At 40.7% G+C, this 14,153-nt stretch overlaps 1 protein-coding gene across 7 annotated transcripts in view; it reads right to left on the minus strand.

Annotated features, from left to right (window-relative positions):
- Nucleotides 1-2,018: 2,018 nt before the first annotated feature.
- The window catches only part of EPN2 (epsin 2), a 47,008-nt gene continuing 34,873 nt past the window's right edge, over nt 2,019-14,153 (minus strand). For 5 of the 7 annotated variants that reach the window (XM_075058819.1, XM_075058814.1, XM_075058815.1 and 2 more), the window contains 5 exons: nt 13,895-14,051; nt 10,698-10,871; nt 8,983-9,075; nt 7,835-8,050; nt 2,019-6,213 (listed from right to left, as the gene is read on the minus strand). In XM_075058819.1, the coding sequence (XP_074914920.1) occupies nt 5,876-6,213; nt 7,835-8,050; nt 8,983-9,075; nt 10,698-10,871; nt 13,895-14,051 (978 nt within the window). In that variant the 3' untranslated portion in view covers nt 2,019-5,875. Of the gene's footprint in view, nt 6,214-7,472; nt 7,708-7,834; nt 8,051-8,982; nt 9,076-10,697; nt 10,872-13,894; nt 14,052-14,153 lie in introns of all 7 variants that reach the window. The other 2 variants (XM_075058820.1, XM_075058818.1) reach the window with 2 other exon arrangements.

A 14,153-nucleotide genomic window follows, 5' to 3' on the forward strand; every position in this document is an offset into this window, starting at 1 on the left:
CTAATGGGTAATTGGCAGGGATGTCTGAAGCACCAAAGGGAACTTCCACTCATTAAAACCCCAAGTCTTCAACAATTACAGGGTACAATCGATTGACAGCAAAACACGAAGAGACAGGATCGCTACCACCGTGTACAACACTGGTTCTTTGCTATTTATAATCCTGAGCTCCCAAACAAACTTCTGTCCTATACAAAATCAATGTTCACTTGTGTCCCAACTCACAATACAGGGAGGAGATTACCTGGAAGGCAGACGACAGCTAACATTAAAAAAATGGAAGGTTTTAATGAGGGGCCATATAAATCATGTTGGTTCTCCAAAACATAGACTGCAGGCAGTTGCAGAAGTCTTGCCAAAGCCATAGCGCGAGGTGGCCCAAAGTATTTTCTCACAGTTCGATGAAAACGAGCGGAAGAGCAGAGTTGCACCACTTGGCCCAGCACAAACAAGAGGTAATGGCAATGTACGTATTCAGCAAAAATACTTTGGCAATACCGGTGCGGATGAGGGCAAGCCTCTAGATAATACTTTATCCCGTGAGCCCTTTTCCTCCGCAAAAGCAGGCAAATACCACCTCACTTCATAGAAGAGGAAGAGGAAACCCAGGACGGGGGGAGAGCAGCATGCCCAAGGTCAGAGGAAGGCTCAGCCACAGCCAGATCTCTCACAACAGGCTTTATCAGCTCAGACTCCCTCCAGCAGCCCCTTGGCTTGCAACAGCCTGCACTATTCAGCTCCTTTTGAAGAGTATTATAGTCATCACAAAAGTTTCTACTTTGAGCCTTCGCTAAATCTTTCCCATAGAGAGCACCTTTATTTTAAAATGTGCAATTTCAAGAGGCCAGAGTAAAAAAGTACTCATCACACAGAAAAAGAGAGACCAGCCAGAGGAGCAATAAACACAGATGCACAGAAGAGCCCTCCTGCACAGAGGCAGAAAGCATCTTTCTGTAAAAATGAGCAACAGGTACCCGGGCTGCCAGCCCTGGCAAAGGAGGTTTTTCCGTTTTCCTTACCGGCCCAAACACAGGAGTAACATGAATCAAAGACCTGACCGAAGGTGGCCTCACTCTGCAGGGAAACCGGAGCGTGACCGGGGCAGTGGGTTTGCACAACACTCTCAGCCAGCTCTGTACCACAGATCTGAAACCAAAACAGATGCTTTTTTCCCCGTGGTCGCCTTTCTGATAGTCGGGTCTCTAGCACCACTGCAGTTTCAGCATTAAGAAATTAAGTATTTGATTAGTGATCAGTCTGATTGGCAGCAAAGCATAACTACAGGAAACCTGGAGGGGCTCTGGAGAGGTAGCTCTTGAAATAGCCTGCTAATGAAGTACCCTTCAATTTAAACCATCCAGAATTAGAAGCTGAAATCGCTTCCCAGCGGGAGGCCGGCTCGCTGCCACCCTATCTGCAAGGCCACTTGATCGATGGGACAGAGCCAAGGCTGAGGGAAGGGCAAGACTGAACTACTGCAAAAATGGGAAGCAACGACCCCCCAAAGTCAGTTTTGTCACAGTTCCCCAACCCTTATTCCATGAGTGGTGACTTTAAAAGTCACACCTTCCCCAGACTTGTCTTGATATAAATACAGAAGCCTCCACCAAGACAGTACTTGATCATCCCTCCAGAAGTGCTGTTTAAAGGGTAACGTGGTTTAAAGAAGCAATTCAGTCACCTGCAACACAACAAGTCTTCATTTTTATTGAGTTAGTAAGGTCTCAACTGATTCCGATTTAAGTGATCTATAGAAACCCTCCTTTCTCATAGTAAGAGCAGGCCTGCCCCAAGAAAGTGATGAATGCATCGAAGAAATCACATTGACAATGTACAAGAAGCATTACTCTCAATAACGGTTAGATTCCTCCTAGCACCTAGGACTTTTAGCACAAACCTTAGATCATCTCAACCAATCCATCAACTTTCTTGAAAACTAAATCAAGCATGGCAGCGACAGTTTTTTGAATGGGATTATAAACACTACGCAGAGTCTTGAAAAAGCAACACGGCTGGAATATAAGCAATACAATTTTAATTCTGACCAGTCACCTACAAACCCCTTGTCTTTCCACTGTTCTGATGGCATTATTAAATATCACATTTGTGACATCGCTTGGGAAAAATGACACAAAGATACAGACATTATGATACAATAGTACAAATGATAAATTATTTATACAGTAAATAATGTCAATAGTCAGCACAAATTCATAAAAAGCAGCCGGCTCCCAGTATTATGAAAACAGTTTGGTAAATATTTAAATTGTAACACTTGTAAAGGAAGCGAGTCTTGTGAGATTCTGCTGTGAAAAATAAACCATATATTTCTCCACAATTTGTGCAATATTAATACATACAGTACACATTAGAAACCGTAACAGCAAAAGGGAAGATGGATAACAATAGTTGTCTTAGCTACGGGACTTCAAAAAGACTGTAAACACCACAACCCACCATGGTTTTCCTTCCCTGTCCCCTCCATGTAGTTTAGTTTCTATATAGTATAAAACTGAATAAATAACTGAGCTTATTTTGGGTTTAAAATTATGCCAAGATTTTTTTTTTTTTTTACAAAATATTTAACACTTTATCTTTGGTCAATTTGACCAGTAAGGCTATTTTGGGATACTAACATTTTAAAAATCAAAAGCACTTTTAATATTTGCAAGTGAGAAAAGAAGGGGAAGAGGGAAATGCATTTGGAGAAATACGCCAGAGCAGATGTGATCGGATATGCACACGTCCTCCATGCAAAAAGAAGTGGGAGGGCGAGGAGGGAGGAAGAATTATTCTGGAGAGCAGTTAAATTATCGCCAAAAGAGATTTACCATTCTGGACACAACTGAAGCTTCACCTGGCTAGGACAGCAACCACCGTTCAGCGTCACTGCTACAGCACCCCACGCCTGCGTGATACTTGAGACACGGGCACGTCTCCAGCCCAGGAACCAAGCAGATTCACCAAATCAGCTGCTTACCGTCTTGAACTCGGCTCCTGCCACAACCCCCACGTCAGGCTGGGAATCTCGGCACGGTTTGTCCTTAGCCTAATGCTTTACAGCACCACAGTCTGGGCTGATCGCTCTTCAGAGTGCCTTGTCATGGCTTATTGTGCGATATATGTATGTATGTGTTTTTATATATATATATATATATATCATGTCAAAGTAATACAGCTCTTACAGAAGTGGCTTGGTAAAAGCAACAATTTGCCATTCAGCAGCTTCATTAAGCTAGGGCTCCCTACCAGACAAACAGCACATTTTTATCAATTCATGGTGACAGATTGTGACTCTGAACTGCAGATGACTTCATCATTTTAAATACTTACTATCAACCCCATCTTGCCTCCAAAAACAGTTACCTAGTGTTTAACGAGAGGATGCGGTTAGAACTTTTTGGCTGAATAGACAATGCCCCATCTAACTGTTGCAAATGCACTCAGGTGACAGACTACGGGAAAAACATCAAGTGACCTCAATTCCACTGTTGATAAAATTAAATTGGAAAAATAATGACAGATAAATCTTGCCACAGATCAATTGGAAAGCACTTCCCCCCCCCCCCATCTGCAAGAATCACACCCTTCCTGGTCTACACGTTTCAATAACTTCAACAACAACAAAAAAGTAAAGTATTTTTCCTTATTCTGAAAGGCAACATGAATGGTTTTTTGTTTTGTTTTTTTTAAAGACATACTGGGTGTGGACAGTAACTTTCCTCCTATATAAAAACAAGAGCAGATGAATATTCTGAATCCTACTTGCAAATCCGATAGTATTCAAGAGGATAGAACAATCTGCATAGAAACATCCACACATTTAGCATTCCATATACTAATAGAGCTACACTGACCTACACAGCTAAAATCTGTGATTGTACCCTAGATTTGATAGTCTTTCAGCCTCCCCTACCCACCAAAAGATATAACCCAGTCCCTTCTACGTTAGCCAGTCCCTCCTTCCTGCGGCACACGACCCGAGACTGGCACAGTCCCACACAGCATCATTACACCAGAACACACAACTCTGGCAATTTCTTTCAGCTTCTTTGTTTTTTTGGTTTTTTTTCCCCTCCTTCTAATTAGGGAAAGGCCACCAAGATGCATCAGTTCATTCACAGAGATGCCCTCAAGGCAGTAGCAAGCACTGGGACATCCCTTTCCACATGCTCTGCGGACGTTGGCGTTGCTTGTGAAAGCAGAGCTCAGAAACGTTGCCATCTTTGAGAAGGCCAGGTTTCCACCAGAAACGCTGGCTGAAACCTGAGCGTGGTTTAGTGCTGATGAGTCCAGACATGCAAGTTAAAATGTACAGTTCAGCTTACAATTAATAGTTGTAAATGGAACTGGTTATTAATATGGTGTGCACCTTTCATTATGAAAAATTAGTCAATAAAATTAATGAGTCGTGCTTGTACATTAGAATTTTTAACATCTCAAGAAGTATTACAAGAAAAAACAGCCTCTCTTCTGGTCTTCATAAAGGCTAAACATCTGTCCATTTTGGTAATCGGAAAGCGGGAACAAATCAAGGGAAAGGCGACTTTAGTGTTTTTTCTTTTTAATGTAGTCTTAAATCATGTTATGCTCAAATTCAATTCATCTAAAAATAATTAGTCACGAGATCTTGTTTTGATTTGCATTATGAATACTTCATTTAAAAGTAAATATTTTAGTGTTAATCTTCCCTTTTAAACTCTCTTTACAGAAACAAAGAGCTAAAACCATAAATAAGAGGGCATTAAAACCATAAAAATGACATTTGCCAATATCTTAATTTTTCAGCCAGACTTGATAAATCTATCAAAACCAGACAGTTAAATAAGAACCACATTATAAAAATTAGCAAAAAAAGGACTATTAGGTAACTCTGCAAACTCAAATATGAAACTGTACTAAACAAAATATGTGCAAAAGTATACAAGAGTAACTGCATATAGCAAGGTTAAGCCTGAATTAGTTTTAAAGCTTGCCCCGGTGAAATTTAATTCAAAGTTGTCCCACTGTGTTTCTTTTTTCTTTCAACTCACATTGTAAGTCAAATAAAAACAAAATACGTATGATAACTTCCAAACGAAGCTGGTACTGGACAAGCACAGAGCAGGACACTCACTCAGCACGAGTGCAGCATGCCACTCACAGAGAGTTCCTCAGGAGTCCTTAGAGAGTAGTGTACAAATTCAACACTGCATACAACAGCACACGTTATACTTGACAACTTGAGAATGTTCTTGGGTTTTTTGTCTGTGTGGTTTTTTTTTTCCTTTTGAGACAAGCTTGCTTTCTCAGTCAAACCTCTGATACGAAAGCAGTGCGATTTTGCGTTGCAATGTTTAATGCATAAAAACCAGCCACCTGGGCCCTCCGAATCGTTCTCTTCTAAGAGTAAGGACTATGGGTGAACCAACAGTCTAGAACTGTGTATAGTTATGTGCAAAACATTCACTAGCACTCTGAATCTCAGGTCTATCATATGGGCATAGGAAGTGACAGATGCAGGTAAATAGTAATTTGGGGATCCAGCACATCTGACATCTACAAAATAGCCAACGGAGTTTAAAATGGCAGGCTCTCCCTAGAAAGTGTATTGAAATGATTAACAAAGTAACAAAATGGGCAGAATCTAACTTTGGTGAAAAGTCTGAACATTTCACATAATGCTCAACAAGCCAAAGTAAGGTACCATCTGTAGCAAAGACTAGATTTAGATTAACTGGTAAGTAGAGACAACTCTTCAAAGATCATAACTGTAAACTGCAAATCTACTTCCAAGTCTCTTACACACCGTTCAGTCCACACAGGCCACGTTCATTTTGCTGTAAAGACTTCAGCCTGGAAACACTATGAAAAGAAAGTTCCTTTAATTGGGTCTTTATAGGAGAAAAGGGTTAGTTGTATTTGTAGACTGGGATGCTGACGGCGGGATTCCTGTACTGTGAAGAGGTTGGGTCATTGATCCTGCAATGCTCACATTCAGCCCCTGGCCCATCCTTGTTATAGATGCCACAGTGCCCATAGCTGGTATCGGTGCCATTCCCACAGGCACTGGGGCCATGGAAGACAGAGGTATTGGCTCCATGCTTATTGGTGGCACAGCACTGAAAGAAGGGCTGGTTCCCATCACAGGACTCGCTCTCATCTGATTTAGAGTGAGTGGCTGAGGCTGATTCACTTGGAAGGGGTTGATTGGAGTTGGTGCTGTAGCAGCGCCTAGTTTTGAGAGAAGGGGGAAGAGGGAAAGACATCACACCTCCATAAACACTCCGTAAAGTTTTGGAGATCGTCTTTTCTGGCAAAGAACACACCTTCGGTACATCCCCACATCCTCCCAACCCCAAAATACCCCGCGGAGAAACCTGCCTGGATAACATTCAGCAAACTGGGGCTGTACTGGTGCACAAGTAGAGTCTTGTTTCCTTGAACCTATCAATGCCACAAAACAGCCCTTTGCTGATCAACAGTTTCTACTTCTGATAGCGGTCACTGGAGAGTCAAGTTCTAAATTTGGTTACCTGGAACATGCCTAACCATGACATCTAGATCACTAATTTTTTTTTTTTTTTTTTTTTTAAACGCTACTTGAAATTTGCATTACGGAAGAGGCCTGCAAGCTCTCTGTACTCCTTTACTGCAATCTGGCTACTGCAGATTTGCGCATTTGCTTCAAGATCTCATCCAGTCGACTCCATTTAGAAGCTGTACATGTTTCTGGCACTGAGTTTTGACAAGAATTCATAAAGTAAACAAGTTGTTTCCGAGTTACAGCGGTGCTAGAAAAAGCAGAGAATAACTTTCCCAGTGTTTGAGGTTCTTTGGACTGCTGCCAACACTACAAATTCCTTTTACCGTATATGTATAGCGTTATTTGGATGGCCCAGTGACCCCTTATAAACTTTTTGTAGCAACCGGTAACAGCAGATACGCAGACTTCCTCTTGCTAAACACTGCCAAGGCTGTTCAGAATTACTGGTTTTTTCCTATCCAAGGAGCTTAATAAACTGTCATGTTTTTTCCATTGGAAGAGTGAAGAAAATAAACACTGAAATAACATTTTTAAAGTATTTTACCATACTAGCATCACACAGAAATTTCAGTGCATACGAATAGCTTTTAAAAAATACATGCATCTTGCACGTGTTTAGTGTCACCATCTAAGTCTGCTACAAGTAAAGGCTCACTTCTAACAGCAGCCAATTTACAGGAGAACTGCAACAGCCTATTTTTTTCAAAATACACTAAGAGTGTGTTTTGATCAAAACTGGTTTATCATGCTAGCCTAAAGACAGCCTAACCAGCAACCCACTAAATTATACCGCAGAGTTTGCTATCTGAAACCTCAGGTTGCAGTCAGAGATGCTACTGTGCCTGCTGCAGCACAAGCAAAAGGGCAATTCCTACCTGCTTCCACAAGAACCTACTACCTATTACCTTCCCAAGGGATTATCTGGTGGCACACATTCACATCTTACCTGTTCTGACAATCAATCAGCTTCAGCTCAGCCATTTTTAATAATCCAAAGCCTTCTTCTAACACAGATCATTTTGAGAGCGCAAGGGGAAAAGTGGAAGAGAAACTGCTTGAACAAAGCTCAGCCAGCAGATCAGCTGCAGACGCTAGAGTAGAAACTCTGCGCTTTCAGGGTCCGGCAGTATACCTTGAAACCATGATGCCTCACCCTCCTGCTCTCAGTCATGATCTGTTGGCTGAAGTAATCAAGAAAAACGAGCCCAAACCAGCTGACGTTAAATCAAATAGGAGTGAGTTATACAGTTTTTTCCTATAGGAAGGGAAAGCTAAAATAGTAAAATGAAGGAATATGCAGAAACAGACCTGGTGCCAAGAATGGATTCAGTGAAGTAACAGGCTGTGGTGGCTTAGACACCAGTGAATCCAGGTTCACCAAAGCAGCATTGGGGCCCAAAAAAGACTCAGGGGTTTTCCGAGCTGCACTTTGTTTGCCTGATGTCATGCTTGAGTGCTGGGAATCAAAGAGATCAGGACTTGTGGTACCGCTATGCTGAGATGGCAAAGTGGAACCGGATTCAGCTGAAACAACACAAAGAGAAAAACAAAACTTATCTCATTAATCTACATAGTCAAGCAAAGAAACCCTGAAGTCTCTGACAGCAGAAATGTTTTAAAAGCTAATGTTTGCATTAGTCAGATTTAAATGTTTCAGTACGTGTTACACCCTTATAGCATGCAAGCAGATAAATGTTCTTTAGAGGAGTATGACGAAGCTACAGTTAAAGAGTTGCAGTGCTCTACTGAAGGCGCTACCTTATTTGCCTTGATGAATATTCTCACAGCTATGCTGCAACAGATGGGACTAAGAGTCTCCAAGGAAAAGATATTCGAAAGCCTTGGCTTCTGCCCTTGCACTACACCACTACTGCACCCTTCCTAGTTAGATTCCACCCAGGGTTTCTCTTTTTTGTTAAAGGAGCCTAGCCCAGCTTTAAATTAGTCACCATTCTTTCAGGCAGAACCATCCTGAAAGTACATAGTATCAAAGCACTTACACATTAAGGTCTGACAGTTTTTATTTTAGTGACTAATGACCAAATAAAAAATAAAGCATTCATAGAAGTGTATTTTCTCATCTTCCTACTATTGTTACACACTAGAATTTATACATTTGAGAAATTCAGTCAACATTGTTCTGTTTGACTCTCTGAGCATGAGCCATACTCCAAACATGCTGGATACTGTGAATTTAGATGTCAAACAAATTTCCAGGTCAATGCAGCAAAAGGTTACAGAGTGAAATTCTATGGTTTACAGTGCAAAAGGCCCATTCCCCATAAGTTCATGCACAGGCCAAAACGTTAACAAGCTTTTACTGCTGCATTATCACCAGCTTTAATCTTTTCCTTTGTAAAAGTAATTTATTTTTTTTTAATAAATTTTAAGAATAGAGACATTTGTTGCTGAGACTATCACCCAATCTTTCCACGTGCTAAGAATTTGATTCATACCTGGCTTTTTGGAAGTTCGAAGTGTGTCAAATTCAGAAAAATCATCTTTAACTGTACCATTCAAATTACTGAAGAGGTCAAAAGATGTACTTCCTGTTCAAAACAACAAAACAGCCCTGTCATTAACAGATCTTCAGTTGCATCACGCACCTGATCCTACTGAAAGCAATTTCTAACCCAGTCATGATACCAAGAAGCCACTCTGTCAGGTTCTAGGGCAGCAGTTCAGATCAGCTTGAGTGCTCCTACTCTTACCCAGGACCAGGGAGAAGGATAACATCAGAGAACTGTCCTTTCTTTCGTTATTAGCCAACTAATGCAGAGCTATGTGCTTTTAAATCACAATGTAAGGCACACCTTAGCATGCTGGATTTTTACTGAGTGTCTGCACTACAGAGACATATAGGCAGGCATATATTGCTGCAGAAGAAGAGAACAGCAACAAATTTACAGCCTAAAGTGTGTTAATCAGCCCTCAAGTAAAACACACTTCTGAATACAGTTCCAAAGACAAATGTAGCACTGCTACAACTTAAGTGATGATTTGACTTATGCTTCCGAAGTGGAAAGGAGGAGGAATGCAACAGAAGAGGTTATCTACGCCGTGTAGAGATGGTAAGGCCCTGTTAGCTAAAGCACCAGAGCTGGCCCGTAGTTTGCAACCAATGAAAACATAACATTTTCAAGATGTGGACACACCCTTACCTCAAAATGGAGGAGAAAACCCCACACCTAAATGAACAGCAATCACACTCCTGAAAAGCTTTAGTTTGCTTTTTTTTTTATTAGCTGAAATGTTTTCCTAATTTAGTTTTAACCTTCAACACATTTCAAGCAAATGAAGGTACAGACTTAGCTCCATAAAGAGTGCAAAAAGACAAAACCCAAAAGAATGAGTGAAGGTTGTGTATAACAACAATACTTCTTATGAAGAACAAAGACCCACCATAGTTAAAGAATCATTCGCATAATGATCCAGTTATTGCCCTTTGCCCAGTGAAAAGCTGATTAGACAACGTTTTGCAGTACTCGGATTCCTTTGTTTATTATGTACTGAGATGAATGACTAGCAGAAAATGCATTTAGGATGCATTTAGCCACGGTGCCAACATGAAAATACCAGGTATTAAGATTCATCAAGGTTGCATTAGTTACAGAGCATGAATAGACAATTACATCAGCACCTTCTGCATCTTGCTACACAAGGGTTTAGGGATAGCTTTCACACCCTCAGTCTGAAGAAACAAACCTTCATTTGCACCTCTAAAAGTCTCCTCAGAGTGGGGAGATGCTCAACCTGTCAACCTACGTCTGCAGAGACATCCATCTGCACAGCTATTTATCATGATGAAAGGTAAAATTACAGTATCATTCATTTCCAGAAATTAAGTCCTTGTCTAATTAAAGATAAAACCCATTTAAAAACCCAATGGCAGCAGCAGTCGTAAGCGCTCAGCATTCATCCACACATACCAATAAAAGAATATAGAAGGGACAGAGCATGAAGAAGCAACACGAATTCAGAGCTGCAAGTCAGAATAATCACATTTGAAGTTCTTCTTGCTGCTAGCTATTACAAGTCCCATTTATTTTACAGACCAGTTCTGCAAATTGTTCAGCACATAGCTTCTTTTAACCAAGCAATGCAAGAGAATAATTCAAATTTCACCTTCATTACTCAAATAATGTGGATATGGGATGAGACCATTTCTCACCAGAAGTAGAGAGAGGTTTGTTTGCAGGTGCTGGTCCCCAAGGATCCACAGAGGGTTTTGCTGCAGTAGAAGATGGCTGAGCAGGAGCCCAAGGGTCAACATTTTTGGACAGAGACTGAGCTGTGGATCCTGCAGGTGCTGCCCAAGGGTCAACGGAAGCAGCTGGTTTGGCACCTGTAAAAAGAGCCAGCAGGAACACAAGTCAGTACAGTTTCACTTTGGAAAACTTTCCTTGGAGATTAACCTCTCTTATGAGCCATTACTGCCTATTAATACTAAACATAAGTAGGTGAAGCAATTCAACATTAGCAAGTCTCAGCATCTGTGTCATACGTACTGAACGAGCACAAGTAAACTCCGTGCAAGACAGATGAATAAAACAAATCTCCCATTTGAAACTGAATAAAAAAAATTCTGCAGTTCCAACAAGAAAATAAACTTGCTTTCGTTACAGGCATTGCCAACACAACAGACAGTATCTGACTGAAAGTGACCTAAATCACAGGGTATATTTATGAACTCAGCAGAAAGAAGGTTTCTAAAAAGCCTGTGTGTAAAAGGTATGAAATATACAACAAAGAAATCTGTAAGATTCGAAGGGAATAGTTTTCAAACTCTTTTTACCATACTGTTACTTTATAAAAACATAATCAGCTTCCCTGAGCTAGCTGTGCTTTTTTTTATTCCCATTTGTAAGCACTCCTCCTGACACAGATCTCAGCTGTCCACTGATATCCCTTCCTATATATTTTTTTTAAAAACCAATGCCTGAATGTTCAGGATTCTCATTTTTGTTGGGAGATGCTGACAACTCTTCATTGCTATGAATTCAGATTACTAAACTGCTTAAGGTTGTGTACAAGGTTAGGGCTTCCTAGAAACTTGCCTCACTATATGCAATTTCCTGCCAGTTTTTTCTTCTTCCTCCCCAACCCGATAATTTATTGCTTTTCAGCATAGGTGCCCTCTTCTTCCTTCTACCATTAAATGAAGGTATTTTGGCTTATCAAGGACCAGCAAAGCAAATCACATTTCAGATTTGTAGTGGGCCAGGTCTGTGTTGGAAGATATCACTCTTGCTTTGTTCCTATGTCGTCCGTCCCTGCTGCCCCTCTCCAGCCATCACAGTGCAGGAATGGGAACCTAGTACTTTAAATGCACATCCTGTACAACTCCACGGTGATCAATTACCTTCAAGTCAGATAGTACATGCAAACACAACCAGTCATGGTTTAATTGCTAAATAAGAAAAACTGTATAATCCAAGAGTAGGACAGAATTATCCATGTAGTACGTGTCTATTATCTTTAGCCACCATGTAGGTTCCAGGTTACAACTGAATGTTGTTTTATTTTTTAAAACTACATACAAAACCCCTTGGCATCACAATATCCTTGAAAACCAATTCAGTGCTACACACAGTGGCACAAATTCCAATTTGCAATGTTGGTCTTTGTTTCATCAACAAGTGGCATGGTCTTGCTACAGCTCCGGACCAGGAAATGCTAAAATTTTCCAAGTAAGTCCAATTATTCCCACACCAGTACTTACATTTCCTTTATGTACCCTTAGTGCTGAGTTACGAGCAATGCCACACAAGAAATGCTAATGACAGCACTTCCCCTAAACGAAAGCTTTCAAAAATGTCTTTTCTTTCATAAAGAGAGTGCGCAAAATTAGAGCACTTGGGAAGATACATTCCCGTAGCTTCCATTATTGCTACTGAAATGCCAAAGCACATGCAGGTTTTGAGAAATACAGTTTAATGAGTCACTCTTTTATTAGCAGTCAAATTCATAAATCTTACAGCTTCAAGACTACCCTTGGGAGCCAAGTAACCAGCAAGGTGGAACAAGGGGTTGTTCTACGGTGTTAATAAAGTTGGGAGCCACTGAGAGGAAATGCTACAGCTGCAACTGATGCAAGGAAAATCTTGTCAAAGGATGATATATCGAGATTTGAGGAGGGTGGATTTTGTTTGTTTTTTAACCACAGAAAAATACACTGAACATCCTTAGGGCCCAAAACTTGGACTTTTTCTGATTTCATGCTTGCAGCTTATCACCAAAAAAAGAAACAGATTACACTTAGAACAACGAACTGTAGTTGGCCCAGCAGCTATATAGGTGCCTTTAATGCCACCATGGAGGTGGGGGGAGGCATTTCATTATTAAACTTCAAAATTTTTATCAGGAATCTGGATGGTGGTGTGCTGAATGCTAATGCAAATGACTTTGAAGCACTTTATAGCGGAGGTCATAGAATCACCAGCCTGAAGCAAAACTGACAGAACTAAGCTGTCAGTCTTCATGAAAAAGCTTCCACTTGCACAGAAATCCCCTGTCCCTCAAAAAAGAAAAAAACCCAAACCCAACAAAAAGTAGATCCAGCTCCAATTCCACAGACGTAGCAAGTTCAATATGTACTGTGAGGAACCATCAACTTTCTTATGCAAAGGAGTAACTCCTTGGACAGACTTTGGCTAACCTAGAAAACAGCACACTACACTGGCAGCAAAACACACACACACAAAAGCAAACGTGCAAAAAAGTGGGCTTAATTGTTCTTTAAGATGTGAAGCACTGGATCTTTCACTTCAGAAACAGATTCCAGGAATTTAGCATGAAAAGCTTATGAAACACAGCGAATATTCAAAATGGTAACCTCAGGTTTTTTGTTTAGTATAAAAATCTCCATTTAAACAATTTAATCCATTTGGTTTTGACAGTATACACATCCCGTTTCACTAGGAGCAATTAAAGACATGATAATTCAGATCTATGGCCTCCTAACCATAGCACCCTGCCCAAGTACTATATTAAATACTGGCAAGAGTATAAACCCATGACACTGGACACAACTAGCAGTCAAAGCATGAGCATCCCCCCAGTCTGAGACAAGTTGTTTTTGCTGTACAAAGACAACAGAAGCTTCACTCTTCTCCTCTTTCTTAAGATTCAAAATGCACACACAAAAACCCAGCTGCTTAAAAAGCAGGAACAGAGTGCAACTTCCATTTGTTTCTGCTTGGAAATGAGTTAGGGGAACATTAGTTCTAGAGTACAGAGAAACAATCAAAATGGACTAATACCCTGTCGTTATCAAGCATGACATTGTACATTGAGAAACTTTGAAAAGCTCAACATTAAAAAGCAAAAACTTTTAAATAAGCATTCTTTCAAGCACTTTATTCTTACCAAATGATTGCCATGGGTCAGAGGCAGTAGCTGCAACTGTGGATCCTCCCCAGGGATCAGTTTGGTTTGCAACAGCAGGAGGTCCCCAAGGCTCCGTCTTCTGTGGGGCCGGTGCCGACGAGGGCAAAGCATCCATTAGGTCCAACAAAGTGGTATGCTGAGGGCAGGAATAATCTGAGCTTTAATCAAGAGCATTACCAGTCTGAAGTACAAACCCATGAGAGTGAAGAAGCAATTTTTTTCCTTTTACACACCTGCA

This window comes from Buteo buteo, chromosome 27 (assembly GCF_964188355.1).
Source record: "Buteo buteo chromosome 27, bButBut1.hap1.1, whole genome shotgun sequence".
In the NCBI taxonomy this organism is placed as follows: Eukaryota; Metazoa; Chordata; class Aves; order Accipitriformes; family Accipitridae; genus Buteo; species Buteo buteo.